The following is a 23,451-nucleotide window of genomic DNA, read 5'->3' on the forward strand; positions in this document are numbered from 1 at the left end:
AGACTCGGGTTTTGAAGCAAAAATATTCTTTATTTAAAAAGTAAGAAAGCGTTTTGGGAGAAGTGCTTGTGCAATGCTCCCAGCAGAGAAGAACACAGTGAGACTTTGGGTCAGAAATGTTCTTTAAATGTTTCCCAGACACACAGAGATGATTTACAGCCTGATTGAATTAGCTATGCGATTGTGTCACTCATGCGCCAAAAAGATTGCTAAACAAAGGGCCCTGTGTGTGTACAGTAAGATGTTTTGTGTTTGTGTTGTCCTCGCTTAGCTGCACTGTTAGCTCATAGCACAGGTCACACATGGGCACAATATAAAGGTCTCACTGCTAAATAGTTTGAAATGTAGCGATTAAAACCTGCCACGGTAAGGGTGTGACATCAGCCTTGCGATTGTAAAAGTGTCAAGTAGATCACTTGGGAAACAATGAAAAAGCAAATGAAAAAGTGTGCCACAGGGTTCTGCGCCATTGTTTCCTAGTAACAAGATGTTCTTTTGGGATTTGAGTGACAGCTCTGAGTCAACTCATTGCTGCCCATCCAACTTACCCAACAGTTGCCCTGTGTATCACTGCCTAAGTCCCACTACAGGCTTAATATATGAAAGGCAGTCTTTGTGTTAACATGCAACTAAACGGCAGCTGAAATCTGGATTTGCTGTGGTTATAACTTCTCAGTTTGCTTCAGTGATGTAGACCTGTACTGTTTGATGTGTGTGGGTACGCTGTGACATCACTGTTGGATACAGACATAGGTGCAACAGAGAACACACAACAGAAAATCTTGAAAAACAACCACTAATTTTCATCTGGTATGAACGAAGTTTGTCCTTAAACCATCATCAACTGATTCATTGGATTGGCATGATACATTTTTAGCTGATATAGGCTACCCTGCGTTCCAAAGCGCAAACTCTTTCTTTTTCCTATGCTACATACTGCACCTATACATAAAAAGTATGCAGTATGCTAAAATTTGGACAAACTTATACTTGTATATTTTGTCATAACATCTCGCCTTGAACTTGACTCTTTGGCTTGTTGACGCGTCACTTCGCTTGTTGTTCTAACTCAGAGGCTCCATTGATGTGACGTAACTTCCGCTGTGGACTTAAAGAGGCTCGTGTTTGATTATTAGGCCGCTACCAATGGATTAAAAAAAGAGGAACATGAACCTTTGGAAAAATTAGAATTTTGAGAGGAAAATGTTTGAATGCCGTGTCACTTTAAAAGTCAGCATCCAGAGACTTGAAAGACTTTATTGCTTATGAAGACTTGTGAACCGTGACTCTAGTTGGGACGCATTCTCACACACTTCAGATTGAGACATGACGTGGGCCCACTGGGAATTGATTTAGACTCATAAAACTAAAAGGTATTAAATCAAAACAGTGTCTGTAGAATCAGTGTTGAAAAGCAGCTTGTTTGATATCAAAGTGAATCTTCTGTCTCTAGATAATCCACGCCCGACTTTGGCATTGTTTCTAATGATCTGCTTTGCTCTTCTTCTCTCATTTGGATCCATCCGGTGTGTGTGTGTGTGTGTGTGTGTGTGTGTGTGTGTGTGTGTGTGTGTGTGTGTGTGTGTGTGTGTGTGTGTGTGTGTGTGTGTGTGTGTGTGTGTGTGTGTGTGTGTGTGTGTGTGTGTGTGTGTGTGTGTGTGTGTGTGTGTGTGTGTGTGTGTGTGTGTGTGTGTGTGTGTGTGTGTGTGTGTGTGTGTGTGTGTGTGTGTGTGTGTGTGTGTGTGTGTGTGTGTGTGTGTGTGGCGACTAGCGGCCTGTTACCACGGTGACTGTGTCCTGCTAACCAGCACCAGGCCCGGGCTGGAAAAACTGCGTTCCAAATAGTGCCGGCCCTGACGTAGACGGGTCCCGGAGTCAATCAGGAGCGGAGCTATTTATTAACTACAGACGGGTGGAAGTGTTTACTGCAGCACATGTTTCGGTTAGAAATAACTTTGGAGTGGCATACCCCCCCCCTATCTTTGGCCCAATGAAACCCCCCCCAACCACACATACACACACACGCACACACAGATACATAATCACACACGCACGCACAGCCCCAAGGAGAGATTTCCATGAGGTCAAAGAAACGAGTGGGGCGCTTCAAATGACTAGGCAGCCACCGAGCCCCTCGTACCCATGATGAAACGGACCGGCTAGGATTTCAGAACTGGCGTCACTCCCTTGGATACTCTGTTGGAGAGAATCCAAAATGAGATCCCAGTGGGTGAGAAGGAGAATATTGCTTTGGGATATGTGGGGGGCGTCCAGTTCATAGGACTACCCTTGCAACTTGCACAACCTCGAAGACAAATGTGGATAAAGAGTTGATTTCTGACAGAAGTTTTTTTTTACTAAAAATCAGATCTACATTTTGCATTGCAGAATTCTTCCAAAGTGCTTCTTGGAGTGTTGTGCAGGTTTTCTCTTTTTGCCTCTGCACATTGTTATCCACCGAGAGACATCTGCGCTGCCTTAAGGTTATTCACTTACAGCCATTAAACAAGACTAGACAGCGGCTTTAATTCAATGAAAGGGGGGTTACTCAGTGCACGCAGAACCTTTTGGGTTACATTGGTTAGCCCCTTAAAAATAGTCAAAATGAGTGAATGTTTTTTCCCCGTAATGTAACGTATGGCCTTCGCGACGACATTCTGTTGCTCTACCATTCGTCCAAACTGAAGCATCTCAACAACTGTTAGATGCCTGTTTTGTACAGATATTATTGTGATACTTTGACTTTTTATCTACAGTCATCATTTGGTCAAAATTCTAATTCACACAGAACTTGTATTAATGACCGAATACCTGCAAAAGGAAAGGCATTACCATCATTCTTTGTGTCTAGTGTGGACGGCTAAGTAGGCCTAGAATGGTTCAATCCCTGCCTCCTGCCACATGTCAAAATGTCCCTGAGCAAGACACTGAACCCCAAATTGCTTCCATAGGTTAGCTTGCACCCTGTCAGCAAAATTCTTCTTGTGTCGAAAATGTTGAGCATTTTCAAATGCACCTGCATCAGAAATGTTGCATGTTCAACTAATCTTCCCATGAATGACACAGCAAAGGGACACTCAACCTCTGTTTAGATGTTAGCCTATATGTTTTTAGTGTTGTAGTTATGACCTTTTAATGAAGACACATTAACGCTCCCTGGCTGTGAGTTGCAATGGAATTAATCTCCACCAGCCACGAACATTCACACCAACTAAGGCCAGCTGATAAGGGATACAGTCTACCGTGCAGTAATGTAGCTCCCTGCCTCTAGGGATGGACAGACTCTGGGCCCATGTGACTATTGTCATCACAGACACCACAGGTCTGCTGCCAGCTGCTGAAAGGCCCAGACCTGCCAAAGATAGCAACATGCCCGCCTGAAGAGAGAGAGAGAAGCCCCATAAGTATACACCGACCGCAGAAAGGGCGGCCCGGGACAAACTCTTGTGAAGACTATAAGTTCAGCGTGTCAAATGACCGGGTGCAAGACTTGAATTTTTTTTTTTTATATCGTATGTACTTCCATGAAAGTATGGATAATTATGTGTTCTGTGCCCCCGCAGACGTGCATTCTGTCAGGAGGAAGTGGAAAAGCAATTTGCCTTCGTCTTGCAATAACTTCAAAAACCCCATGAGACGCCCAGCGCAACATCTGAAGGAAAGGTTTATGTTTTATAAATGCCGTGAAGCATAGCTAGAGCTATATGTTCTGGCATGTTCAGACTTAGCTCACCTGTTCTCGTATATGCTGCTGCTCTAGCTGGGATTTAAAAAAACAGGAGCCTTTAAAGCCTGGCACAGTGGGTAAGGGTGTGCCCCCCCCCCCCCCACACCCCACCCACGGGCCCAGGCCCTGCAGCAGACCCGGGTTTGAATCCTGCCTGGGTCAGTTCTCTGCATATATTTCCCTCTCTGCCCCATTTCACCTCTGTCTCTACAAAATCTGTCTAATAAAAAGCAGAAATGCCCAAAAAAAAAGAAAAAAAAAGGGTTTTCTTTTCTAGACCCTTTGACAGGACTGTGAGGCATGGCCGTATCAAATCGTCTCCATGGCAAAAGTCACTGGATCGATAAATATGCCCTAACTCTTTTCAGATGCTCACTATCATGCAACTAACTTCCCCAGTTACATTAGGATTTTGCAGATTTTTACCCTGGTCTGCTCGATCCACTTGATAAATTGCACTTTCATGGTGGAAATGGCAGTATGGCAGTAGTTTAATGTGAAATGCTGGTGAGGATTAGTTTGAGTATAAATCTTGATTAGGAGATCCCATGTGCAGCGTCTTAGTACACGTTTATGGCTCCTTTGTAATGGTGCCAAGGCAACAGAATACTGTAGACAGAGTGGGTGGAAATAGCATCTTAAAGCTTCTCATCAAGTCAGTCATCGATCATGAGAAGATAATTTAAGTTACAAAGTTTATTTGAACATGTCACCCAGCTATCATAGTTTTTTTCTAAGCTGGGCAATGCAGGTGAATGGGGGAAAATGTTTAACTAATAGATATAATCATGATATCTCAAATTGAACTTTTCCAATTGTTTACTTACAGTAAAATAATATGTTTTCCTATTATAACTTTTTCCAGAAATGTTTGATTAAATATGCAAATTTAGCAATAGCCTACCTAACTTATTATGTGTAGCTACATTTGACCTGTGCTTGAAAAAAAACAATGGTCTCTAGTCGTAACATGTCTCACCTTAACCCCGGTCCCCAGGTCTTGTATTCAGAATGTTTATCAGCCTTGGCTCATATTCTGCTGGGTGAGTTCTGTCTGTCGCTGTACAGGATGTTATTTCCTATGGCTCTCCCGTGGCGAGGCTTATTTTACCCGTCTCATATAGCCTTCAAGATACACTGCCAGCTTCGTTAATTTGCCTCTATTGCCCCTGGAAACCCCAATAAGAGCGTGACAGAGAGAGAGAGAGAGAGAGAGAGAGAGAGAGAGAGAGATAGAGAGAGTGTGTGAGAGAAAGAGAAAGAGAGAGAGAGATAGTCAGAGAGAGAGGAGTGAGAAAGAATCACCATTGGACCCATCTGCTGTTGGGACGTGTAGATGCGTCATAGAGTGAAGGGGCGGTGCGCTGCCGGAGAGGTGATCCCCGAGTTTAAAAGCGCGCACGTCCTCAGTGCGCCGGAGCAGTGCGTCACGGCGACCCAGCAGAGCAAAGGATCCCCCCGACACACAGTCCCATATCCCAGCGACTAAAATACCTTTACGAGCTGTGATCTTAGTCCACATGTGTTGACATTTTTACGCTTTTCTTTTAGATTTTGCCAATTTTGGATTCGACTTTGTTTTGCCTTTTTGAAGTCGTAAACCCTGCTTTTTAATTAAGCGTCTTTTTTCACTTTGTTACTTTTTCATTCTCGTTGTTGGTTTGCGGCGACAGAGCGCGAGAGGATCCTGGGCAACGCGCTGGGGAATATATAAACTCCGCTATATGGATACGGAATCGCTGCCATCTGCAGCTGCACTCAGAGCTTGATCTCAGACAGACGTTGCTCTCTCTCTGCGCCAAGGAGAAAATGAAGTCTGCTGAAGAGGGTAAGTTTGACTTCTGTTCATTACAGTATAGGCTATCATTCAAACTTATTTTTTACAGTATGCTACTGTTTAACTATTTATGTGGCATTTATCCAACTTTTCATTATTGTTTGACACTTTCTAACGGGACATAATACAAAACCTGCCATTGTTACAGTGAATTAGGATCTTATTTGCACTTTCCTACAAGTTGAATGCCTGTATTCAGCCTCTGTGCCCTCAGTCAGTAACTGTATAAAGTCAGCGGTGGAGATATTCAGCGCGCGCCCCTCCCTGCTATGTTCGGGTAAAGTGGGCGTGGCTCTGCTCCCGTGAGCCTCTCATGACTAAAAAGTGCTCCCAAAATAATCAGAATTGAACTTGTGCTAATGGAATTGCATTGTGGGTAACGCTCTAAGTGATTCAGACTGATGGCCTAGCCCCCCAGGCTACCTGGGTAGGGATCTCAGCTTAGCTCAGTCTAAATTTGGAGAGAAAAGACAGACATTTCAGTGCTACTGTGTCACTACCACAAGCATCATTAAATGCACGAATAATCTTCTTTTATTACAAGGAGTCATATGGTGCTCCACTGATGTCATAGTCTTTATGGCGGGGCCCCTAATTCTCTTTAATTTACAGCAGACAGGAGTGTGGTGGTGACTGCAGGCTGTCTGGGGCTGCAGCAGACAGCTCTCCATCCATATCAATGCCTTTCCACTGTGGTAACATTTTGCCCAAGACTCATGCACCAAACTAACCGCAACTCCCGTTCCCATGTTTCCCTCTTCCCTGGCCCTGGTTGTGACCTAAGCCTTCGCCACAGACAGGCAGCGTCTCAAATGACCCAGCGGGGTGTGTTGGCACAAGACCAAGAGTCAGGACCTTTCGCAGCATGCAGCTAAACGAATAACGTCCCCCCCGTGTTTGCTTTCTAAGGCTGTTGGAACATGAGACTAGCCAACAAACCCATCAGTGTGTGTTTTCATAATGTAACAGTTTATGGGCGGCAGCATGTGCATTAAGTGGCATAAGTCTGGCAGTGTGAAGCGGAAAAAACACACCTGGTCTTGCCTTTTGGTTATTTTTAGACTGGACTTATTTTTGGCTCATTTATTCAAGTCTACCACCTTTTGCTGTGTTTAATTTGAGCCACTAAGAAATGTTTAGTGTCACTCGCCACAGTGTGTTTTGGGACCCCCATGAGATCAGGCCATAAGTTTTAACTTGCATACCTTATGTATCGGGCAATATCCAGCCATAGGGCCAAATCTGGTAGGCGAGCTGTTCTTTTGCCATTATAGGCAACACTTGTGCGACAGCTCTCGTATAAGACTCGACTTGGCAACCGTCTCCCTCTCTCAGTAATGGAGCCAGTGAATGTGTGTTTGATTATCATGGTAACAAAGTCAATCTGTTTGCCTTCCCAGATGCATATGGCTACCCGCCAAACGTCAGTCTCTCCCTCCCACTGGGCAACCCTTGTCTTCCCTCCCAGTACCACAGCCTGCAGTCCAGCCCCATTATAGCCGTCTCCGTCAGCGAGCCTCACAGCTACGACACCCAAGAGGACATGAGAGTGTCCAACAGCTACTACTCACCTTCCAGCGTCCGCCCCAACGGAGCCCCAGCCCTGGAGAGCCCCCGCATCGAGATCACGGCCTACGGTCAGTTTCCCGAGGACGAGGTGGAGGAGAACAGCAACCTCCCTGTTGCCAAGCGGGTCAACTCCATAGTAACGCTGACCCTCCCCAGTGCGGACGGTTACCGTGACCCCAGCTGCCTGAGTCCGGCGAGCAGCATCTCATCCCGTAGCGGTCACTCCGACGCCTCCTCTTACGAATCCAGCTTCTCCTACAACTACGACAACTCGCCCCAGAACTCCCCGTGGCAGTCGCCCTCCGTGTCTCCCAAAGGATCCACTCTGGCCTTACCGGGAGACGGGTGCATCTCAGGGGGCTCCCCTCGCCACTCACCCTCCACCTCCCCTCGCACCAGTGTGACGGACGACACCTGGACGGGTCAGCGTGGCTCTAGACCAAACTCCCCTTGTGGTGCCAAGAGGAAATACAGCTTCAACGGCAGTGGGGCGGCGCACTTGAAATTCCCATTCTCGCCCAATATCTCCCCGGGACTGTCCCCGCACACGTCCCCTCGCCTGAGCGTGACAGAGGAGAGCTGGCTCCCTAACACCAACCAGTACACCAACTCGGCCATACTGGCGGCCATTAACGCCTTGACAACAGACGGAGTGGTGGATCTCGGGGAGGGGATCCCAACGAAGGCCAGGAAAACCAGCCAGGACCACAGCCCGACTGTGAGTCTGAAGATGGAGCCCGGAGGAGAGGAGCTGAGTCCAGGGGAGCTCGGTCTGGATGATCACTCCGTAAACCGCCTGTTGAAGAAAGAGGGCTACTGTGGAGGGTTCCTTGATGTGCCACAACACCCCTACTCCTGGTCCAAGCCCAAGCAATATGTCGGGTAAGCGAGAGGTTACAGCTGAAGATTTGAATGCTGAAGTATATCTGTTCAAACCGGAAAAAAAAGATTTGAAGAGAATAGCTTTTTAGTGGTGTTTCGTCAACTGAGCAAGGATGTCAAATGTCCTCCATACATGAAGTTGAAGGTCACATATTATGCTAATCTTCTTGTTCAAACTTGTAATTTGGGTTTCTACTAGAAACTGTTTTCATGGTGTAGTGTCCAAACACCTTTTATATTTCTCATAGTGCCAATAATGATTCTACTCTTTTCAGCCTCTGTCTGAAACGTGCCATTTTAGAGCCTTTCTCTTTAAGCCCCGCCTTCCAAGAAGCCCAGTCTGCTCTAAATTGGCCCTACATCTAACTGCAGGTTTCAATATACTGTAAGAAATATAAGATTTTATAGATAAGTTAGATCCAGGAGTATTTGGGGGTGTGGCTGATCACAGGTGGAGATAGTTCTAAGTTTTTTTTTTCTCTTACTTTCGGAAGTCTCTAGGGACACTTATTAATGTTGAAAAAGTGTATTTTGCATAAAAGGTGACCTTTAAGTTTCATAGACTTGCTGTGAATATTTACTGAGGAATAATAAGTTTAGACGTATTTTGTAATTTCATTGGAGGTTCATCACAAGGCTGTTTCACTGTGTTCACATTCTGCACATTCTACCTTGATAAGTGCGTCTAAAATAAGCCCTCCTCCCTCCTTGTTAAGTCGACATGTCCGACATGATTTTTTTTCTCTCGCCTTGGACAGCCCGACCCTGCCCGCTCTGGACTGGCAGCTTCCGTCCAGCTCCGGGCCCTACAGCCTGCAGATCGACGTGCAGCCCAAATCCCACCACCGCGCCCACTACGAGACGGAGGGCAGCCGGGGAGCGGTGAAGGCCATGGCAGGAGGACACCCAGTCATTCAGGTCTGCTCAACCACTCAGCACTTCTTAACTTTTTTTTTTCTTTCTTTTTTTGGCTTCTGACGTCTTCAAACAAAAGTAGTATCCGCCTGAGACATCCTATCACACAGGCCGCATATTTCTCCAAGCTGTGAGCACTTAAAACCAAACCCTGACTATCCCCTTTCTTAAGAGATGGTTAGATGGTGAATATTTTTTAAAGTAAAATAATCCAGTATTTCCCAAGAACAAAAAATCCTTAACAAAATATAACATAGTTTTCACATTCATCAGCTTGCAGCCACTGAGATTTTTCTCAATGCCCCTCCAAACTCCAAACCTTATGTTGAGAACTCATGAGCAAGACCGATGGTTATGTGAATATTTTTAGAAGTAAAATAATCCTTTTCTTTTTTTTTTAAACAACAACAACATAGTTTTAACATTCATCATCTTGCAGCCACTGAGAATGGTCTAAATATCCCTCCAAACTGTTGTGTTTTGAACTAGACTGTTGGGTTTCCTGGGATGATTAGACCAACAAACGGTGCAGCCATTATAGACCAATGGACTCATTTTCACTCCTGCCTCTAACCTCGTCACTTTTCACTTCAGCCCAACCACCACTCCCAGTTTTTTCTTTCATTTACCTTGTGTTAAAATAGATTGAGACAACATGTGTTCCAAGGTCCGGCTGTTATGTTATTCAAAGATGTCGCATTTCTGAATGAAATACCGTACTGTAGGTATGGCTATTAGACCAACCAGTCCACTTCAGTCAGTTCCTGTCCAGACGAGGGTGACTCAGAGTTTTCCATTGCGTTCTCTTGTGCAGGGCAGACAGACAGTTGCAAAGTGATGTAGCATGGCCAGTAAGAGCTTACTCATGAGCTTTAACCGCAGTAGCTCTGGTGGTCGAGGTCTGAAGAAGAAGAAAAAAATGTGGACAACTGCCGATATGTTTTTGGGTATAATAAACCCATCTGGTCCCCCCAACCATTCCTCCCACACCGCTGACCTCAGTCTCTGGATAAATAAAGGGTCTGCAGCGCCGAGTCGTCAGGCGAAGTGAGCGGTGAGCCGGGCTGTTAGTTTAAATAATACCTTTTGACATTTTTTATAACAATATTACAATAAGTCGACACGTTTACCAGACGTTTGTCACATATGGGGCAGAGGTTTCTGTGTTTGCCTTTCAGTTTTCATAAAAATGAAATTCTTGGCGTAAGTCTTTTTTTCCTCAGAGCGGTGAGCTAATCATGCCCTTTAGTTTGAATGCGGAATGCTAACATTGCTAAGCAGCCATTTTAAGGACATGCAAACCGTATCTGAATTCCCTACTAGTATAATAACTCCATGTAGATTTTGAGAAAGTAGCGTGGAGTATGCTAGTGGTAGTGTCTTAGCAACTAGTTAGTGAACATAGTTGAGCAAGTGTGTAGCTTTTTGCCCTTCACAAAAAAATGTGTGTATGCAGGCTTAATATGCGGGAGGTAATTGACATTTGTAGCCAATACAAATTGATAAGGAAATGTACAAATTCTATGAGACTTGACTTGTCATTGCCCTCTGTGGATAAACTAAGTAATGGCAACACTCTTTCCAAATAACTCTAACACTGAACACTTAATAAAACGTTATACAGTATCTGTGCTTGGCTTAAACTGGCTTAAAGCGATACAATGGAATAAGGAAACATAAAATAAATATATTTGTAAGCAGCAGTAGAACAAGACATTTGAAATCCAAAACATGTCCAAAAAGTCGCAACTCCCTTGGGACCCACATCTGTGCAGGACGCGTGTATTTGTCCATGAGGAGGTGCTAATGATTTAATGACAGGGGTCTGGGTTCACCCCAGCTGAAAAAGAGAGTTGTGTGTTAAACCTAAACCCAACCCCCCCCCCCCCCCCGCCCCCCCACCCCCCCTGCCTGTTACTTTTCCGCCAGCTACCACCCCAACCACACAGACTTCCCTTTGTTTAGGAAAGTTCCCGTGTGTACGGCTGACATCATCGCACTGCTGCGTCCTGTGGAGGCGGCAGCAGCTAAAACCACACACGTTTTTGGCAGCTTTGATGGAGATGTTGGAGGGAGCCTTAAGAAAAAGGCAGCCCCCATCTCTGTGACTTCCTGATTACATGGTGTACACACACACACACACACACACACACACACACACACACACACACACACACACACACACACACACACACACACACACACACACACACACACACACACACACACACACACACACACACACACACACACACACACACTCAAGGCGCTTTGGACCCTGGTTGTCGAAAGCCTTTTGCGGCCCGGCCCGTCACTGCTCTGACTCAAGCCCTGCCCAGACTTTACAGAGTTTATTCTGGACGCTCCTGTTCTGTGCGGTGTGCGTTTTTCTCTCCACGTCCAACTCACAGCTATGCTCCGCCAGCTATTTTCTGTTCTATTTCAATGCCATCGCTGCTGCAGCCGGCCTCAACCACACCCGCCCTTACGCCAGCAGCAGACTAGAAGTATGCCCCCTCTCTGAAGTGCTGTGTGCAGTCCTCACCGCAGTTAATGCTCAGGGTTTTCAGGCTGCACTTTGGTGGAGAGGAAATACCCCCTATTTCAAGTCTGTGAGGTCTTTTTTTCTTGTTGCTGTCTGATGTCGGCTTTCACGTCTTGCCCATTACTTAAGAAACGCATCCAGAGAGCTGCTTTTGAAGTGCATTTTTGTGGATTATTACTTTGGAGTCATATGCCTTGTCTCTTGGCCTGGTCTCCTTGTAATTGAATTTAGATTTCTAGACAAAGTGAAATGGATAAACATCATGTGAAGCAAAAAGCGTGACGGAATGAATATACGATCAGAATGTGCCACACGTTCTCCCAACAAAACTTGAAATCCAGTGTTAACACACAGCCTAGGCTCTTTAAATCTGTATCTTGTTAGCCATGGTGGGCCCCCTCTGTTAACATACTCTTTGTTTACACACTAGTTTACAGAGCGTAGGCTGTTATATTTACACCAGATTGTTTTCAGCGCACACACAGTATGGAGTGGTAATGTATCATGAGGAGATATATTCACTGTTTTTGACAAAAAGTGAAACAAGCAATCTCCAGAGTTGCTGACTCCACCTTTAAGAGCTGGGTCAGCCCCAGTTGGCCCTAAGCCTTTTCTCCTCCTCTTTGGTCGAGGCATTCCTCTTGTGGGTGATAATGTGAACTAGGGAGGGGTGGCCGCGTTGCAAGTGTCAAAACTGCCAGTGTGAAGAAGCATGAAGTGGTATCACGATGATTTAATTGCATCAATAAATAATAACTGTCACTGAGGCTGCTTCGTCAAAACAGATGATTCAGATCATAGGGCGAGGAAACATCCAGAAGGGAAAAGGTTTCTTGATTTCAAGATGGACACTTACATAACATTATAACGCTGACATGAACATAAAATGTGTCTAGAAAGGCATACCTTCAGAAGTTCTGTAAACGATCAAAAACAGCTGAAATCGCTCAACTGACCTTATCCAGTTTGATTATTTTTCGATTTGCCCAGATGGTGATGCTGATAAAGACTCAGAGCCGATATTCAGTGATCTGTTTGTAATTACAGATTGAAAGTATAACTGTCTAACCTCGTGAGCGGGCTGGCTACCTCACTTCATCACACACACACACACGCACACACACACACACACACACACACACACACACACACACACACACACACACACACACACACACACACACACACACACATATACTCCTTCCTGCTGACTAAATAAACAGCATTGCTAGGCAGCAACCCATTTCCTTACACAAATACACAGGGCTTGTGCAGGCTCTTAACCCTGACAGGGATCCTCCTCCAAATCACATGTTGTGCCTTCCCCGGCCCGGGCCTTTCACCTTTGCTGTGGGCGCTCCTCCGCCTGGAGTAAGTCAAGAACTGTGGTCCTCATTTTTGACATTTCCCCGCCGATCGTTTCAGCTGATAATCTTATCCACAGCGGTATGTTAGGTGTCTGCCTACTTGTAAAACTTTGACAGGATCTATGTGTGGTGATGTGCACATATTGTCAATTTTTCTTGCCTACTCACAAGTTTTTACCTATAACGTCCCAGTATTTCAGTAGAACTTTTGGTGAAAAAAAAAAAATGGGATAGAGTTCCGTATTCAGTGAAATACAGTGTACTTAAAAGTTATTATTGCATGAATGTGAACATTGCCCCCTCATAGATTTAACAGTTATATATTGCTTCACCGTGATTGAAAACGTTGCTAGTTCCCCTAATATAGAACTGATCTCTGGCAGCTTTACGGCTACATTTCTCAATTCATTGTCAATATGGAAACATTTTAGAGTTTGGTGGAAAATGCAATAACTTGAATTGAATAACTTTTTAAATCAATATATAGTAATGATATCAGCCTGTATAGTCCAACGCCATGTGCTGAAATTCCAAAAACATATTTATTGTGTTGGATGCTGAAAAGGCTGTCACTCATCTGGTTCATATCTTCAGTAAAACCATTGTATTTCTGTTCACATAACTGCTTGATTTATGACATTTGCACTATATATATTTCAAATAAGAACAATTTCAAATGTGAGTTCACAAATGAGGACAGCTATGGGGTTCTAGCAGTATTCAAACAACATTAGATCTATACAAATATTCCATATAATCAATACATTTAAATCATTCTGTCAGTTATTACATTCCTATACTGGGTTGATTCTCATTGTAGACATTGCGTCCCTTTCAGATGTTTTGACGTCAAGATGCCAATTGCTCTGGTCTTAATTCACACTGTATGGATAACATACATTACTCTCTTTAGTGTGTCAGTAGTAGCTGCTGTTCTCAGATTACTGGCTTGCGTGTTTCGGTCTCCGTGCCTGTTGTACTTTACAGTTTGGGTGGTTGAGGTCATCTTTGCGGGAGGGAGGGAGGGAGGGAGGGTGGAAGGGAGGGAAGGAGGCCTCCCGTCATGCAACACCTAGGGGGTCCTGGGACTACTTTAGGATCTACACAGCGCTCAAAAGCTGTTTCCAACTCTGTCGTGTCGGCATCATTTTACTGATAAAAATCAGAGCACGGTCACCACTCACCACGGAGAGTTGTACTTGTCCCTGATTGGCCGAGGGGCTCGGTGGGACTGACCTTGACTTTCACTGAACACACTGGCTTAGTCTTGTCACAAGGCAAGCGCCGCGCTCACAAATCAAACACCGCGCGCTCCCTCGCTGTAGGTGGTTTGACTGCTCTCTCTGGCAGCAGCTTCCCCCTGAGATTTGAGCTACTGTGGGATCAACATCTTGGCAGGACCTGACCTGATGGAGGAAGTGTACACACAGGCCATTGGTAGTAAATTAGAGGAGATGAAAAGGGTGATTACAGGCTCCTAAATGGGCACTTTGTTTGAGAAGGATCACGCTGAGAGCCTGACCTTTTCAAAGACCTACATTTGTTTTTAACAGGAAGTTGATTCCACCTTTTTTTTTTTTTTTTTTTGAAAAAGGAAAGGAACAGCTTAAAGGTGCACTATGTAACCTTGGGTGTGTCAGAGAAGTGAGCATTCTCTAAGGTATATTCACATAACTGAATAAACAAACTTTCCTCACAGGAAAATTCGATCCGTGGAACACTGTTAGAAGTTAGAAAGCTACATATTGTTGTTTACAGCAGCAGGGCCCACAGTTTTGTTTACATACATATTCCAGTCCTACATTTGGTCCCAGGTGCCTCAAAATAATTTTGTTTTGATTTGTGATGACATAATCATCCAATAATAAAAATTACATGTAGAATAAATATGTTTTGTAAACCAACTGCAGGCTCTGCAAATGTAAACAAATCCCCCTTCCCCTGAATCTGCATATTCCCCCTTTAAACCACAACGTCGTTTTTTGTCTGTTTTCCTCTCTTAGCTCCACGGTTACATGGAGAGTGAGCCTCTGACGCTGCAGCTGTTCATCGGCACGGCGGACGACCGTCTGCTGCGGCCGCACGCGTTCTACCAGGTCCACCGCATCACGGGCAAGACGGTGTCCACGCCCAGCCACGAGGCGCTGCACAACAACACCAAGGTGCTGGAGATCCCTCTGCTGCCCGAGAACAACATGAGAGCCATGTGAGTATCAGGGGCTTTAAACGTCAGGGGACATTTGAGTTGGGGATTTGGAGGTTAAAATATCTCCACACGGATACAGTGGGTTAAGTGGCTGAATCAGGGTGAAAATTCAACTTTTTAGCATCGAGAGTTTTTTTTTTTTTTTTTTTTTTTTTGGCATTTTTCATGTTTTATTGATAGTGTAGAGACAGAGTTGAAATGGGGCAGAGAGGGGAGTGACATGCAGAGAACGACCACGGGCTGGAATCGAACCCGGGTCCGCTGCTGGCCGAGGCCCATGGGGGGGACGCCCTACCAACTGAGCTAAGGACGCCCCATCGAGAGTAAAGTCCCTGCTACCCTGTATACGTCCAACCCGGCAATCAGTGGGCAGGACGACCACTCTACCTGCTCAGCCACCGCTTCAAAAATAAATTTATTTTAATATCTTTTAAATTTAAATATTTAAATATCTTTCAGCAGTTCTGCATGACGTGTTTCACTGTCACAGGAAAATCTCTAAGTTAAACTTTGAGTCGGGTTACAGTCTCTGACCTATGTGAGGGAAATGTTTCTTTCTTATAGAATAATGTCACCCTATGAAAACATGTTTAAAAACTAAAAAACAACGAATACCTCAAGATAAGATAGTTTTCTCATAGTGCACACTGCGCAGTATTCTGTGTCTGCTCATGAGCGTGTGCTTGGCTCGTGAAAGTCTTGCCCTCTGCACACACACTGGTGTCTTTCCCATTTTATAAGCCTGTGGAGCTCAGATTACTGGGGAAGCTCTGGGCTGCTAACAGGGACCTGGGGTTTCTGTCTGCCTGCTAGCATCAGCACTTTCTCTGCGTTTTAATGGATGTAGCACATAATCTCTCTCCCCCCCTTATACAACAACTTCATCTCGGGATACGGTTTCTCTCTCTACACGCTTTCGGGGTGCTTACAGCGTAGGCGAGGGATTTGTGGGAGATTTATTAGTTTTGACATGTACCCCGGTGTGACATGCAGACGTTTTAAATGTGCAGTGTAGAATGTAACCGATATTATATTTCTGAAATAGTAAATCAAGATGATGACATGTGTAGCAGCCAATAATGTAATAACTACCAATACATTTTTTCAGTTTTTTAATGTTATAAAAGCCAATAATTGAGTAATTTGCCATTAACGCTTTCAAAAATCTGAACCACACCTTTTTCTCAGTCGCTGAACGGACAGATCAGGGTTTTTCACTCACTTTGTCCGTGTGTGTGTGTGTGTGTGTGTGTGTGTGTGTGTGTGTAGGCGGAGGAGAGCTCAACAGCTGGGCTCTGTAGCATCAACACCTGATTACTTCACCAGCGAGGCAGAGACCCTGGTGTCTGGAGGAGAAAGAATGTTAGGGAGTGTTCGAATGTGTGTAAAAGTTGACATTAACTAGGCTTTGAGGAATGCGGCATCAAGTAGCACGCCGATGCAAATGCCAGAAACTGTTTGGAGGAACTTTAAGGTATTCAAGTATGAAAAAAGGCCTTTTATTAGGTGCCTGATGAAGGCCTGGACACTGTAAAAAGCTGTTTTCACGGCCAATTCTTGGTTAGTGAGATTTGTGGCAAAGGGAACAGTACGTCAGAAGCTATCTCTAGTGGATCTTAAATAAGACGTAATGAAAGTTCCCAGACATGTGTAACTATAGAGTTTTGAATTTTCCCCTAAGAGTGGATGCACTGAGGTGTAGCGGCTCAGTCCTGGGTGCTGGTGTTAATCTTCTGTTGACACTACTGCAGCCTCCTGAAGGACTTGGTTGATGGAGCGCACAGTAACTTTTTATTTCAGCCCCATGAATCACAGCCTGATAAACTGTATGAGTAAATGGGTCATTAAAGCTATAGTGTGTACCTTCTGTCGCCCCCTTGAGGAATTCTGAGTAATTACAACAACACTGTTGTCGGTGCACATGAGGTAATCCTTAGGTGATCCCAGATGGATTTTTATAAATGTTGCTGTGTGACAGGTTTTTTTCTTAGCAGTAAAATCAACAACTGAAACATTTCTTGGGGCGACACCACTTTGTAAACGCTGCCATACTGAGAAATGCAGACAGAGTTTTATGGAGCTGATAGGGCTTAATCAGCTTCGTGTCAACTCATTTGGCAGTGGCTTGAATGTAACCTTCATTCATTCATATGAAAAAGTTACGCACTGTAGCTTTAACGCACACGACGATTTGGCTTGTGCTCGGACAGACTCTGGCAGCCTTTAACACGTTCATTTTTATGTCTCCACCGACAATACAGGATTGACTGCGCCGGGATCTTGAAGCTCCGCAACTCGGACATTGAGCTGAGAAAAGGGGAGACGGACATCGGACGCAAGAACACACGAGTGCGGATGGTTTTCCGAGTTCACATCAACCAGCCCACGGGGAGAATGGTGTCGCTGCAGGCTTCATCCAACCCCATCGAGTGTTGTAAGTTCAACTTTGCATATTTGTTTTTCTTTAAGCCCAGTCTCCCTCAGTCCCTCTCTAATGCCTCTTAAAAAGTGCTTAAATGGTAGATTAGTTATGTTCATGACTACGGTGTTCCCCGGCCTGTCTAAGTGCTCTGAAGATATATTTCAGAAGCAAGATGAATATGGGATAAAAAGAAAATTCTGCTACACCAAACTGCATTCATTTTTTTTCCATTTTTGTAGCCATGCTATTGGATGGACTTTCATGAAGTTTAGTTGACAAATTAGACCAAAAAAAATACTGACATCTCAACAGCCATGCAGTACTCACCGTTAATTACAAAATAGTTCTAGATAGACTAGATTTAGATGCTAGGAAATGCAAGTTTATTTACAAAGCGCCATTCTGACGTGACAAAAGATAAGCACTACATTAAAGGATAACAAAAAAGTTATCATTATCTTATGTGGCAGCTATTTAATTTGAAAGCATTTGTGTGACTTGTTCAATAAACTCCACCGACTCCCCGCACTGCACTGGATTCGACCTTTCCATTGGCTGAGATAAACTGACGCGGATCAGCCCCTTTATGTGGTTCTGGCTCCGATAGCTGCCATCACAGATTAAGTCTTATGAGGTAAAATGAAAGACAGTAGTTAAACCATGATCTCAGTCCCCTTGAAATAGACTATTGTTGGTTTCTGAACGACTGCCACAAAGCAATTGTTTTTCGACCATAAATTCATTTAGTGAGTGAGTGAGTGAGTGAGTGAGTCAGAGGGGGGAGAGAAACCGAGATGTGGGAAAAGATTGATGGTTTGCAAACACGCGGAATTAGGAGTTTTTTTAATCAGAAAGCGGGGAGCGTCGGGCTTCGAGAAGATGATCCCTCGTATGAGAGAAAAACTATTCAGGTTTTATTGAACTCTCTATTTATGTATCCCGGTCAATCACGATGAGATTACAGATATATCTTTCGCAAGGGAAGGAGGAGGCCTGGCCAATGCATCAGATAATATTTCATGGCATTAGAAAAAAATAAAAAGTGAAGGCTAGTGAGGAATGAGACGGCCGTGCCAAAAGGTGAGAGAGAGATAGAGAGGAGTGGCGAAGACGGGAAAAGGAAAGATACTCTTTAACCAAATATTTCAGACAAAACATGCAGCATAATTATAAGGAAAACACCTATAAACACAACACGGAGTCTCTCTTTATACAGGCAAAGAGACAGTGTGATTCTAACATGAAGGGGTGGAGGTTTGCAGCTCTGTTGAAAGCTGTCTAGGTATAGTGATTCAGCCCGGGCCTGGATGCTCAGGTCTGCATGGGGAGTGGGTGTGTGTGTGTGTGTGAGACAGCAGTAAGATGAGGCAGTGTTTCTCTGTCCCACAGCCCAGCGATCGGCCCAGGAGCTGCCGTTAGTGGATAAGCAGAACCTGGAGACGTGTCCCGCCTCGGGGGGCGAGAGGATGCGCCTCGACGGACACAACTTCCAGCACGACTCCAAGGTGCTGTTCGTGGAAAAGGCTCAAGGTAAAAAAAGGAGGAGTTGTGTGTGAGTGCCTAGTGCAGCTGTGTGTACGAGTCAGTGTGTATTGGTGATACAGCTGTGTGTGTGTGTGTGTGTGTGTGTGTGTGTGTGTGTGTGTGTGTGTGTGTGTGTGTGCGCACGTGATTGTGTTTGTGTGTGTTTGTCTGTATGTGTGTGTCTTTGTGTGTGTGTGTCTGTATTTGTGTTACGGCTGTGTGTACATGTGCGTGAGTGTTTGTGTTCCAGCTGTGTGTGTGTGTGTATTTGTGGTACAGCTGTGTGTGTGTGTGTGTGTGTGTGTGTGTGTGTGTGTGTTTGTGTGTCTCCCTCTCCGTTGTTGGAGAAACCCCAGGACCTGCCTCCTTCTTCCCTCCCTACTTTTCCCTCGCCGTCAAAATATCCTCCGTCCTGCCAGAGTGCCACATGTGGTGCACATTAATGCGCTGTATTTTTAACCCAGCAGATTTACATTTGCAGAAGTTTCCATTGCCTGTTCAGCCGAGGAATGGATCACAAATGCAACGTGTGTGTGTGTGTGTGTGTCTGTCTGTCTGTCTGTCTGTCTGTCTGTCTGTCTGTCTGTCTGTCTGTGTAGGTGGGTGACTTTGTGTGCACGTGGTGGCGCTGCATGTGTGCATGTGTGTGCCATCCCTCTTTCTCTCTTCTTTAAGCTGTTTGGTTAGGGAAGAGAGAGAGATGAAGAGAGAGAGAACCAGAGAGAGAGAGAGAGAGAGAGGACTGCTCCCAGATGTTGATACCAAGAGGTTTACAAACAGCAATTTCCTTGATTGGCTTCGGCAAAAGCAACGTGAGCGTGGGTTTGGGCCAAGGCTGAGCAGTGTAAACACGTGTGATCCTATCGCCACGGTGACTCATTCAGAATAAAAACAGAAGGGAAACCTTTTCATTGTTCCACCTGTGAACGGAAGAAACCAAGGCTGCCCCGGTCCCATAGGCAACACACACACACACACACACACACACACACACACACACACACACACACACACACACACACACACACACACACACACACACACACACACTCACACTCACATTACAATGGGGTAGTGAGATTGTTTATCAAACCAAGAAGTGATTAAATGAGCGCAGACTCTGATCTCTGTTGTGTACAGACAGACACGTTAGTGGAACTGGATGGAATTAACCATTTCGGAGCATGAAATGGTTCATTCAAAGGTAGATTGCAAAAATAATATCTATATACACGCTTGGAAATAATTTCCATTATTGTCAAAACACGGAGGCTAGCTCTTTTGCTTAACTATCTTTTGTAGTTCAGAGAAGTTTGAACTGCATGCTAGGCCAACTCATAGTTTCTGTTATGATTGCTATATTTCATAGTAATGCAAAGCTGGCCATTATTTTTCTAAGCTTAACTGTATTTGTAAACTCATCATGTTATCCTCTTATAGCAGTTGTCTTTCTTCACGAGGCTCCCAGTCCGACCATGTTCGACTTAATTCTGTAGCACTCTGACCCGAAGTTTAACCCAAACAATGAGTTAACGTCTGCCTTCAGGAAATCTACTGTATAACTAAACTTCTAAATCTCAAAGACAAATAATTGTTTCAGTAGAAGGGAAGATAAATACACACTGACACAAGGCTTTGTCTGGGTCAGTAGTATGCCTGTCTCTAGGGCCCTGCTCAGGCCCTGGTCTGGTCGGTGTTGATGGGTGCTTTCGCTGCCTTGTTTTGATGAGGGTTTCCCCACGGCTGGCACCAACAGCAGCAGCAGATTCCTGGGCAATCCTACCATGGAAACGCCCTTGAGCCAGGCTTCCACAACACACTGCCCTCCCTTCTGGTTCTCTCCATCCTTCCTTCCACCTCTCTATCCGGGCTCAGTTTATGTACTGTGTGCTCTCTGTTCTCCCTACAGACCACACTGCGTCTTTACAGCTGCTCTCTGTCTAAATACAGAGGTAAATACACACAGTTAGACAAGTACAAACATCATTAATCTCCGTGGTCAAAACCGCATCATTGCTATATTAAAGGTGGAGTCAGTGATTATGGAATTTTTTTTTTGTCAAAATCTGTGAATATCTCCTCATGATCTGCAACATGTGCTACTGTGTGTGCGCGCTGGAAAACAAATCCAGTGTTAAAACAAAGCCTAGGCTCTGTAAACGGGTAACCTACGGTGGGCCCCCTTTGTTTTACGTATACCCTCTGTTTACATGCCCGTTTATAGAGCCTAGGTTGTGTATTAACATTTTCATCGCACAGACAGTATGGACAGGTTGCGGGTCATGAGTAGATATTCACTGATTTTGACATAAAAGTGATTTTGACAACAAGTGTTGTCCAGAATTGCTGACTCCACCTATAAGATAGAGGCAAAATAACCGGTTTGCATAACATGCAACGGCTTTCACATCCTCACGTAGAACCGATAGAATATGGAAATGTCATTTGCTTTTATTGTTATTTTTCTCATGCCAAAGCGGAGCTCTGAGAAACAGTTTAATGATCTTACTCATAAATCCCAAGTGGTGGATTTTGTTGCCGTAAAGAGCTTAAGCTTTTAATTTCACCGACGGACAATTTTCCTGCAAATTTTCCAATAAATTTCTCTCACAAAATAACGCTCACAAAGCTGCGGTAACAGAACATGTGGACATAGACAGTTTGCATGTATCCCGTACTTACAAGTGTGTGTGTGTGTGTGTGTGTGTGTGTGTGTGTGTGTGTGTGTGTGTGTGTGTGTGTGTGTGTGTGTGTGTGTGTGTGTGTGTGTGTCAGAGTTTCCCCTGTCATTAGAGGCAGGATGATGGGTCACCCTGGCTTAAGAGGCCGGGCCAACAAACTAAAAGATTCATTTGTTTTGGTTTCTCTCTCAGCGTCCGACGGTCTAGATGATGTTTTCATTGTGATGACAGATGAGATTGTGGGTGAAGTGACACATTTGGAGTGTTTCTAGTGAAAGAGAGGAAGAAATTGTGTCAGTGAGGGATGTTTTTGCGTGCAATTCCAGTTTCATACTCAGCCACTGGTAAAATGTTGGATTTTTTTCGTCTATTTTGCTTCAATAACATGTCTAGTCATTGTTAGCACTATTCTAAAGGTGATTTCTGAAGGATTTGCTCACATTTGGTAAAATGTCTGATTTACAATACAAAAAAAACATGCAGAAAAGGCATTTTAAGACTGACATTTTTTTTTATTAAGTGAAAAAAGGCTACATCCAAAATCAATCAATTTTCGACACTAATATTTTAACTGTGGTTTTTATCCAACATCTAGATGTTGTCCAGATGCAATTGTACAAACATAAGTTTGATATCAGCAAATTTGCACAACTCAAACATTTCTGGAAAAAAACCCACAAATAAATTATTATTTTAATGTCAGTTATCGACTGGCAAAGCTTCATGAAGATATCCATACGTTACATTATTTTTTTACCCTATTCACCTGCAGTGTCTCTGCAGTTTGTTGTTGTTGTTGCTACCGGTGACTCACACACGTAACAGAAGGAAATCCCTCGTTTCCACCACAGGGACCCTCTCTGTCACCTGCTCCTCAGTCCTCCGCAAAACATCTAAAAAAAAAAACAGCTTTTTCTCTCCCCCGCCCTCTAGCTCTCGTCCTATCTGCTATCTCCCGCCTGTGTGCTGCCTCGGTAGAAATAACAGAGATAGCATCAGTGCAGTTGTCACTCCTGGTTACAGCCAAACAGTCGTAAGGGATGTACTGTGTACGGCCTTGGCGCTGCAAATATCGTCCGGTAATCTAAACCATACGGGATCTCACCTTGCATTGATTTGCCCAGAAAGATGCTCACTCTGATAAGTCCCAGTCAGTCGCGCCATTTTGGAAAATTAGCTCCCGATGTCCTCTATTCACCTCTTGTTGTTCTGTGATTTGCAGTGTTTTGGCTCGAGGCGTTCTTCTCACATGTCATTTATTGTCCGCAAATAAATGCAACTCCGACTCCAACTAGACAATGAAAGACAGAGAAAGAGAGAGAGTGAGGCACAGTGATTGAACACAGGGGTGGAAACTGTGGAGACAAAAACGGCTCTCTTCTCTTTGTTTACTTCAAAACACTATAGTAGATTTAAGACGTTTAAATATAACAACTAACAGGCAGGAAGTGTAGGAGAGATCAATAGTGTGACTGTGAGGAGATGATGTAGATAAATTACGTATTAATGTCCAGTGAATAAACACATATCTCCAAACAAGAAAAAATAGTCCAGTTTTCAGCATGGGGGCTACTTATAAATCAAAATCTGGATCATCAGTTAGATGAATTTGTTTCAAGGCAGAAGTCAAAAGGGGGTTGTCACTGGTTGAAAACAATAGACACACAGGGGTGAAATAACAGTAGATTTAAAGGTGCTCCGAGGAACTTTCAGTTTTTGTTCATTCTTGCACCCCCTTTGGACAAAAGCGGTAGTGTTTTTACTACGCCAGCTGTA

At 44.4% G+C, this 23,451-nt stretch overlaps 1 protein-coding gene across 1 annotated transcript in view; it reads left to right on the forward strand.

Annotated features, from left to right (window-relative positions):
* Window positions 1–5,164: 5,164 nt before the first annotated feature.
* The window catches only part of nfatc1 (nuclear factor of activated T cells 1), a gene marked incomplete at its 3' end in the record, with an annotated part of 28,927 nt that continues 10,640 nt past the window's right edge, over window positions 5,165–23,451 (forward strand). The window contains exons 1-6 of the mRNA XM_080045809.1: window positions 5,165–5,555; window positions 6,965–8,015; window positions 8,774–8,933; window positions 14,846–15,048; window positions 17,310–17,482; window positions 18,860–19,000. Coding sequence (XP_079901935.1) covers window positions 5,537–5,555; window positions 6,965–8,015; window positions 8,774–8,933; window positions 14,846–15,048; window positions 17,310–17,482; window positions 18,860–19,000 — 1,747 coding nt within the window. The 5' untranslated portion in view covers window positions 5,165–5,536. The remainder of the gene's footprint in view (window positions 5,556–6,964; window positions 8,016–8,773; window positions 8,934–14,845; window positions 15,049–17,309; window positions 17,483–18,859; window positions 19,001–23,451) is intronic.

Source organism: Ammodytes marinus (assembly GCF_949987685.1).
Source record: "Ammodytes marinus genome assembly, chromosome: 17".
Taxonomy (NCBI): Eukaryota; Metazoa; Chordata; class Actinopteri; order Uranoscopiformes; family Ammodytidae; genus Ammodytes; species Ammodytes marinus.